The 8,907-nt window shown below is 40.2% G+C and overlaps 1 protein-coding gene across 1 annotated transcript in view; it reads left to right on the forward strand.

Moving 5' to 3' along the window:
- Positions 1 to 1,082: 1,082 nt before the first annotated feature.
- maff (v-maf avian musculoaponeurotic fibrosarcoma oncogene homolog F) overlaps positions 1,083 to 8,907 on the forward strand; it is a 10,819-nt gene continuing 2,994 nt past the window's right edge. Inside the window, exons 1-2 of the mRNA XM_007540150.2 lie at positions 1,083 to 1,311; positions 7,760 to 7,830. Of these exons, the coding sequence (XP_007540212.1) occupies positions 7,798 to 7,830 (33 nt within the window). The 5' untranslated portion in view covers positions 1,083 to 1,311; positions 7,760 to 7,797. The remainder of the gene's footprint in view (positions 1,312 to 7,759; positions 7,831 to 8,907) is intronic.

Genomic DNA, 8,907 nt, shown 5'->3' on the forward strand with positions numbered 1-8,907 from the left:
TATGACTGTGAAATTATGTAAATAAAAATCTAAAGATGCCGACAGCCATCGCCTTCTACAATAACTCTATAATCAAATGACTTAAAACAATAGGTGGGTAGAGTACCCAAAAATTTAAAGCAGGTTTGTTTTTCAGTGGGTAGAGATGCAAGAAATTTTCCTCTGGTAAGAGTACCAGTACTTCATAATAAAATTACTCAAGTAAAAGTAAAAAGTACAGCATAGTAAAAGTACTCCCAAAAGTTTGTTTTTTTAAAATGTTACTCAGGTAAATGTGATTTAGTAAATGTAGCTATTTACTCAACTCAGGTTACAACAACATTTAATACAATAAAGTATTTTTGAATTTGAATTAATCAGTGCTTCTTTCTGTGAGTTTAGCAGCATTTACCTTCCCCTATTAATTTGAATCCATGAAATTAAAAGATGAGAAGACACATTTGCAACAGCTGCATTGTTTATTAATCTTATTAGCCATTAGTACAGAGGTGAAGAAGTATATCCAAGCAGGTTGGAATAGATGAATAAATATCAGGTGTGATTAAAGAGTTTTAGCAAGAAAGAAAGTTGATGTGATGGTAATGGATGAAGAGGAAAAGACTAAATGGAGACAAATGATTCACTGTGGCAACCCCTGATGGGAAAGGCCCAAAGAGAGAAAGAAGAAGTGAAGATAGTGAGTCCATCCTAGAAAAATATGTTGGTCCAGCCCACACCCATGACTTTTAAACACATCAGAAGCTTGAATCTAAAATAATTCTCACTATTTATAATGTTGAATTCTGTTATTTTCAAATTGTAGCTTTTTCATACAGTTTGAATTTCATTCAAATGTCAGCAAAATTTAAGTTTACAAATAAAACATTAATAACCTTTTTTCTGAAATCAGTCATAAATGTGTATTGATAGTTTTATACCTAGTCAAGTCTGATTTTATTCGTCAAAGTAAAGCTAAATTATCTTCTACCTTTCCCAGTTCCTTGGAAAATGAGCGCTTACTCTGAAAACTTTCTTTTTTTATTTTCTTTCTTTCTTTTTTTTCCTAACCTCATTCCTCGGCTGTTTTTCCCGCTGCTGAGAACATTGAAGGGGGCGGCCATGGAAAAGTTGCAGGATTGCAGGGATTCCTTGTTTACATCCTCCCGGAGCGCGCCGGGGTGGGCGGTTAGCTCCGCCCCCATTCTTCTGGGCTGACGTCATTGTCGCTTGGTGTTTTTTATGAATGAAAGAATCCAACCTCAGAGCGCAGCGGAGTAATTCCGGGAAAAGGCGGACTGACATTTTGTCGCCAGAGTCGCGTCGAATCAGCAGGTAAATTATCACTTGTTTATATATAAATGTGGAGGTAAATGTTTAAATATTGTGCTGTGACGCTGTTATTCGGTGGTAATTACCGAGTATTGGAGGAATGCTGTCCACCGGGCGACTCGCCAAGTGAGCAGGCAGCTGTTCGGTTTAAACCGTCCATGCTAGCTGCTAACGGTTAACATTACTAGCATATTAAGAAATACCTACAAAGTTAGGCTCGCTTCCTAATTAGCGTCTCTTCTCGCGTGTTATCGAATATAAACAAATGCTTTCTACTAAACTATATATTCCGTATTTGTTAACAGCCGCTCGGTAAGTTATTTAAACCCTAAATGTCCCGTGGACTCGTGATGGCTGTTTACTATAGCAGCGGCGCCCTAAGCTGGCCAGCTCCTCTCCTATACGGTTTACGGGTGGATTTTAAACAGCTAAGAACATGGTAAACAACCATGGTAAACAACATAATAATGAGCGCTGCGAGCTATTTGACACAGAATAGTAAGAATAGTGGATACTAAAGGGTAGGATGGTTAAGAATCGAGCAGGTTTGACCGTGTTGCGTTCACTTGTTGCTTCCATGTTGTTATTTAAGTGCTTCCCCAGCTCGCTCGGTGTTTTGGTTTAATTAAAGCGGAATATTGTGAGCTGGCTTCGCCTCGTAGCGGTGGGTGCTGCTGGGTTTCTGCTAGCTGGCAGTCCTGGCGGGGCTAAAGCAGAAGGCGTATTGCTGAATCACCCTGACTTTACAAAGAGGCGGTCCCCTCGGTCCGCAGCCCGAGTCCTGCCCGGCGGCTCGGACACTTTTTCCGCTGCGACCGCTGACTTCCTACGCTTGTCGGGAACCGGAGCTTGTTGCAGCAAAACCCACTCGCCCATGAAAAGACTTTACTTTATCCAGCGTTAGTGGACCAGCCGCAGGGCCGTGGAGGAACGGGAGGCTGGGCCCGGGACAGGTGACTCGTACCTCTGTTTCGTTCCCTCTCGTTGCCGTTTCGTGCCATCCTACGGAAATTAAACAAAATTAAGACCAGAAATCATGTTTAAATGGGACACCTAACATACACGTAATTACGTAAACCTTTAAATATATGTTTATTTTAAAAACAACAATGTTTATTCTGAGGTTCGAGCTTCTTCCTGTCACTGAATCTGACTAAATTGTTTAGGGAACTACACAACCCACAGTCCTGCTGAAGCAAGTCAGGCCTTTAAACTGGCGTTTTTAAATAGTTATGACATAAGATTAAGAGGAAGTTCAGTGAGCAATAAATAAATAAAATTAACAACAGCAGCGTCTGTTTTTATGAAAGACACCCAGAGTTCAGAGAGGATTTCTGTCTGCCTTCAAAATAAACAGAATTTTACCTTGAATTAATTTCTCCATCTGATTGTTGATGTGAATAATGAAAAATATTAAACCTTATCTAACAGAACCATCTGTTACCAAAGCCACAAGTCCAACCAATCATTGAGTCGTTACATTTTAAGAACCGACTTTTTTATTAATAGCTACAACAAAAATATGGTAATTAGTATTTGTTTAAACTTGTCATGTCATACTTCGGTTATTTAAAAATAATTGTTCCTGCTTAAAAAAGGCTAAATAAGTAACAGAATAGTTTTATGCAAATCAAAAGCAGTTACCCAAAGAAGAAATTAACCAAACTGCTTTATCTCTCCGTCCCAAACTCTTTAGTCATTGGCTTTCACAACATCGGCTTTCAGCCACTCCCACGTACAGTCATGCTCTGAACAGAACCAGAACCAGAACAGAACCGGCCGGGATTCACAAACCAAACTGAAAGGCTACATAAAAAGAAACACCTGGTCACCTCACTTCCATTTTTTAACCGCTCTGTTGTGATAAACATTTCTGGGCGATAAATTATCCCAGAAGTGATAATGATAAACAATAATATTGTTTTTGAGACTATTTAAGTGTAGTAATGGTAATAATGACACAATAATACAAGAACTCATTCTCAAAGATCGATAAACTTTAAATTTGTAATTTACACTTAGCACTAAAAGACATTTTAAACATGGAAAATAAAATAAATAACCAAAATCAATAACCAAAACTATAAGTACAATTAATTATGAAACCTCTACATATGAAATTTCACCAGAATGGAAATGATCCAACTCATTTTAATTCATCATGTAATGAAACTGGTTGATTGCTTGTTGTTAGAGACACTTAAACGTTTCAGTTTCTTCTTCTTTGTGATAAGTTTTTGTTTTTTTGTCACTGTTTTTTATGTTTCTGGCCTCTGATTTGCTGCCTGAAGCAGATAATTGATTAATTAATAAGATCAATGTAGTGAAGTCAACTGGATTTTCATTCTGTGAAAATTTACCTTCACACTGCAGGGCAACCAGACCCACCCTAATGTTTTCCTGTGCTGCTGTAACAAGACAAACGTTTTCATTATGTAGAGATAAGTAGACATAATAATCCTGTAATAACATTTTCTATAAATTTAGCTCTGATCCGTTTGAGGCAGTAAAAAGGTTCTGACTTGAGATCAAACACAACAAGCTAACTTCCTGCTGGCAGCCATCTTTAATTTGGTTCACATCATTACATTTCCTCTGTAATCTGAACAGATTGTAGAAAATGACTTCAGGTTGTCATCTGAACTGACTGACGGTCGGTATGAAACGACCCGGGTCCGTTTCATACCCAGGATGGGTTGAGGGTCTCCAAGAAGTCTGTGATTTCCCAGCCTGGAGCCAGTCTGTGAACGTCTCGTGTTATTCAATATTGCAGTGACAGAAACAGAAAATCCTAAAAAGCAGGACGACGTTTCAGAAGAGGCTGGAGGAACTGGACCAGAGAAACTTAAAACGGCTCAAGACAAAACAACTGAAAATAACAGAATTTAACTGTAAAAAGGAGAAACTGAACAACCGCAGCCTGAAAAAGTGAAGCGATGACAACACAGACACAAAATCAGCTGAAATATATGAATTTATGTATTCATATAAAAATGGACACAAAGAATCCTGAAATATACACATTGAATAAAAACCAGGAGGCAGAAAATATTCCCTGTTGCCAAATTCCACTGTTACTTAAATAATTAAACAGGATAGTCAGAGTTTTCCCTCAAACCCAAACATGGCCGCCCTGCATTTAATCGCCATGGAAACAAACCAATAGTTTCCTTTTCTTAACACTTTTCTCTCATTAAAGCTTCAACACGCACACATTTACTTTATCAGCTGTACAACAGAATTAATTCGCCTTGTATTTATTTTGTAAATCAGTCTGGTGGGCCCCACAGAAAGAGACCCGGGTGCCGCCGGTGGTCCGCGCCCCACCGTTTGAGAACCTCAGATGTAGAAACTGGTGTTGCCTTGATGTGTTGCTGCGTTGCTTTAATCCTCCAGTGATTGTGAGCCCTAAATACACCAAAGCTGTTACTACTATGCCGTTTTTATGCAAGCAGGATTTAGGTTGTGTAACCAAGTCTGTCTGGTTGTGGTGCGTTCAAGTGCTACTCAGACATTTTAAAACTGTTTCTAGATTAATGTCAAAGAAGGTAAAAACTTTTCATCAGTAATTAAAGTTTCTAATTTCCTGGTTGGATTATCCTGTTGGACATTCAGACATTTCCTCAAATCCAACATGGCTGCTTTTCATTTGAACCACAGGAATAACGTTTCAAACACGTTTGAAGCCTCAATCAGGGAAAAGTGTTTGAACAAATCTGCTGTTTTTAGCTTGTGTTGCTAATAGCAGTTAGCAACCTGAATCAGAACCGACTTTATTGGCCAAAATTGTGACGAAAGAAAGAATTTCACTTCGGCTCACATCAAACAGACATGAAGTACAAACAGATCCATTCAACAAATTAGAATATTTCTGAAAAGTCTGTTTATTTCAGGAACTTCATCACTAAATGAATCACATTCTGTAGATTAATCACACCCAGTCGGGTGATTTTCCGCTTCAAAATTAGAATGTTACATTAAAGCAATAAAAACTATTATTGGTTTGTTTAATACCTGCTTAAATGTTTTTAACTGACAAATGAGACTCATAGGAACATATATTCTAATTTATTAATCCTATTATCTATAAACATTAATAAAAGAGAAAAAGATCAGTTTAAAGACGTCTCTGCAGAAAATCTTTAATGAGATTTAGTTTGTGGAGAACTTTTTTCCTCCACTGAATTTCTCCTTTGAGGAGCTTTGGTAAAATAAAAATCAGTGAACCACTCGTTTGTCCCACTGGGACTTTGGAGCTCATTGCAGTTGCACCTCATTTGAAAATATCTGCTGTAATTTCATCTCGGTACTGAGACAACGTTTAGTCCAGCGTTAAAGGAACCAGAGTTTATATAGGAGAGCACCGATAAATCCGTCCTGATTTTTATCTACATTTTAAAGGCAAGCGGACCTTAAAATGGCAACGGGTTCAAACGGACCGGAGTCGGGTTGAAGCGGACCGGAGTCGGGTTGAAGCGGACCGGAGTCGGGTTGAAGCGGACCGGGGTCGGGTTGAAGCGGACCGGAGTCGGGTTGAAGCGGACCGGAGTCGGGTTGAAGCGGACCGGAGTCGGGTTGAACCGGACCGGAGTCGGGTTGAAGCGGACCGGAGCGGACCGGAGTCGGGTTGAAGCCGACCGGAGTCAGGTTGAAGGGACTTAAATATATAAATGTTTCTTACACAAATAATAAAATCTTTTGGGAATAAATTGTAGTTGGCTTGAGTTGACTTTAAAGTTTTCTGCAAAGATTAAATATGGATTAAGATTAAATATATAATAATTTAAAATATTTCATGACCCAGTGAATCGGCTTCGATTTCTCTAATTTTGGGAGATTATGTCTCCAGGTCATGGTCATGTCAATAATCACCACACTGTCGCCAACTCAGCAACTTTCTTGCTGTATTTAGCAACATTTTGGAATAAATAAATCAGTATTGGCCAAAATCAAAATTGGTGATCAATAGTCAGCCAGAAACCTCAATGGTTGCTCTGACGATATGAAATAATGTGATATTGTTATTGAACTGCACCTTGTGATCCACTGGGTTTAGTCATGTTTGGACAACGTGATGCTGGCTGATTCACAGGCAGAACATCATGACAAGGTTCTGAGGTCGAGTTCAGTGGGACCGGCCCGTTTCTTCCTCCAAACATCGGGACTAGAAAGCCTCACCTGGAGGAAAATATGGAGGAAGGACGATCACTTTCCATAGAGAAAAATCCCGGGTTGCGAAAAATGAGAAAGTTTGCTGTGAGTCTGCAGAAGCAGGTCAGGGAAAAACCCCGAGCCGCTTCGGCTGGGTGACAGCAGCTCTGGCTTCTTCTCACTAAGGTTTTATTTCACCTTCCTTTGTCTGAGTCAGTTTGTTTCTGTTAGTTCAATATTGTTTAGCTTCTATTGGTTATTATAGTAGTTTTAGTTTTTTCATAATTTGGTTAAATTTTTAGGGGCAGAATTCAAAAAGGTCAAAGTATTGAGATCATGTTTACGTTAATTTGGGTCATGAATACTCACCAAAAGTTAATATTTTCTAAAAAATGTAAATTATTGTTGAACAATGAGCTGACTGACGTTTTATTCCAACTTTTACTGTCGACGTTTTACCGACTAGCGTAGCGCCGCCAGGATGGTGACGGAGCGTAAACTGCTTTAAAAAATCAGTCCCATCATTTTGAAGGCTAATAAATGATTGATAAACATGAAAATAAAGGACATTTTGTCTGTATTTCAGAATGATTTAGTTAGTATTGTAAACACGTTTCGGGTCCAGTTATAGTTTTTCCTCATTAATTACCGTTTTATTTACTTCAGCTAATGACGATGTTTTCTGTCAGTCTTGTTTAATAACCTGGGTATCATTCCTGCGAGCGTTCGGGTCGGCTTGGCAGCGAACCAGAACCTTTACCGATCTGAAAGTGATCCGGAGCGGCACTGAGCATCCGGGGAGAAACGGCCCACTCAGAGGTCAGAGGTCAGACTGAGCCATCCGGGAGAAACGGCAGAAACAGGCCAGCTCAGCGCTGCGTCACGGCACCGCTCCAGGTTTTCCCCCTCGGTTTTATTTTCAGTGAAAGCTTTGAGCCGTTGATGTTGACAAGAGGAAGTGTTGAGCGAACTGGTTGGGACACCTGCCTTTGAGCAACTAAACGCCAGACACACTCGATATAACTTCCCCTCGCCATTCCAGCGAATAGAAGAAAGGCAGCCGGGTTTTCAGAACCTCCTCTTCCTCCCGTATCAAACCGCAGCGCTTAATGACAGAGCGCGTTTGGAGAAGCATGAAAGCGCTGCGGGTTCTCCTTTTCTTCACAGCGTGTGCATGACCGGCCGTCTTGTGAGAGGATGGGAAATGTCAGGCCGAAACGAGCCAAAAACAGCACAATGCCTGAATCACATGAGGAGCCATAAAGTTTTCATTCAGTTTTTTTTTATTCTTCTTCCACAGAGTCTGAATCTGTTTGAAGAGCCGAAGACAATCGGATCATGACGACAGAGAGGAGCAACAAAGCCCTGAAGGTAAAACGCTGGCAGGAAGATCTTTATGAGCCGGCAGAACAGCAACACGACAGCTGTAGACCAGCTGCTCAGAAACACTCAGACATGAGCAGCAGCTGCTCTGGAGGAGCTGCAGAGATGCACAGCCAGCAGGAGGACGCGACCAAAATCTTTTTCACCCAAAAATATCTGATCTGATCCACTTCCATACGCTAAACCGATCCAATACCAGGAAAGCACCGATCCACTGCTTTCACTGGCTTAGTGTCGGCTGGAACAACTTAAAACGTTTATTTTCTTTTAAACAGACAGATTTGCACATCTAAACCCAGCAACAGCTTCACCAGCTGCTCAGACATGTGAAAACAACTTTAAGCTGTTCAGTCACTGCAGTCAGGAGTAAAACAGCCAATGAATATAAATGATAAACCGAAACATCAGGTTGACTGCAACAAACATCCTGTCAAAAAAACGTGCAGTTAGGAATGCTAAATATGATGTCAAATAATGAATGAAGCACAGAGTTAGACTGAACTGATCAGGCACATTGTCACAGACAATCAGTCCAGATTTATTTTGAAGTATCGGGCTGATACGGATACTGCTATGGGATCGGTGCATCTCTAACCGATAGTTTCCAAAGCATCTGATCTGGAACAAACGGCCCTTTGATTCTTCGTCTTAATGTGGAACTAAATGAAACTGAGCTTCACCGTCTGGCTTACATCAAAGCTGGCCTAGTCAAAGTCCAGACCTAAAAAAAAACCTGAATCTGCAGAATGACTTGATGTTGTCCATTCAGTCTGACGAAGCTTTAGCTTTTCATGATGCAGTTCAGACTTAAAACTCTCTGAGGTTTGTGGCTCTAATGTGGCAACAATCGAAAAAGTTTCATGTTTTAACTTTTATTAAAAATGTTTTTGTTCTTAAACGTGCCTCGATGTCGCAACAGTGAAAGATCGATCTCCTCCTCCTCCCTGAGTTAATATTGTCCTCTGAAGAAATGAACCAAAAACAACCAGGAGGCGGGGCTTAGTGCTGTCAATCACTGTCATGTACTTGAATGCTAAATGCACCAATGGCAGCAAAACAACTCGC

Source organism: Poecilia formosa, unplaced genomic scaffold (genome assembly GCF_000485575.1).
Source record: "Poecilia formosa unplaced genomic scaffold, Poecilia_formosa-5.1.2 Scaffold521, whole genome shotgun sequence".
NCBI lineage: Eukaryota > Metazoa > Chordata > Actinopteri > Cyprinodontiformes > Poeciliidae > Poecilia > Poecilia formosa.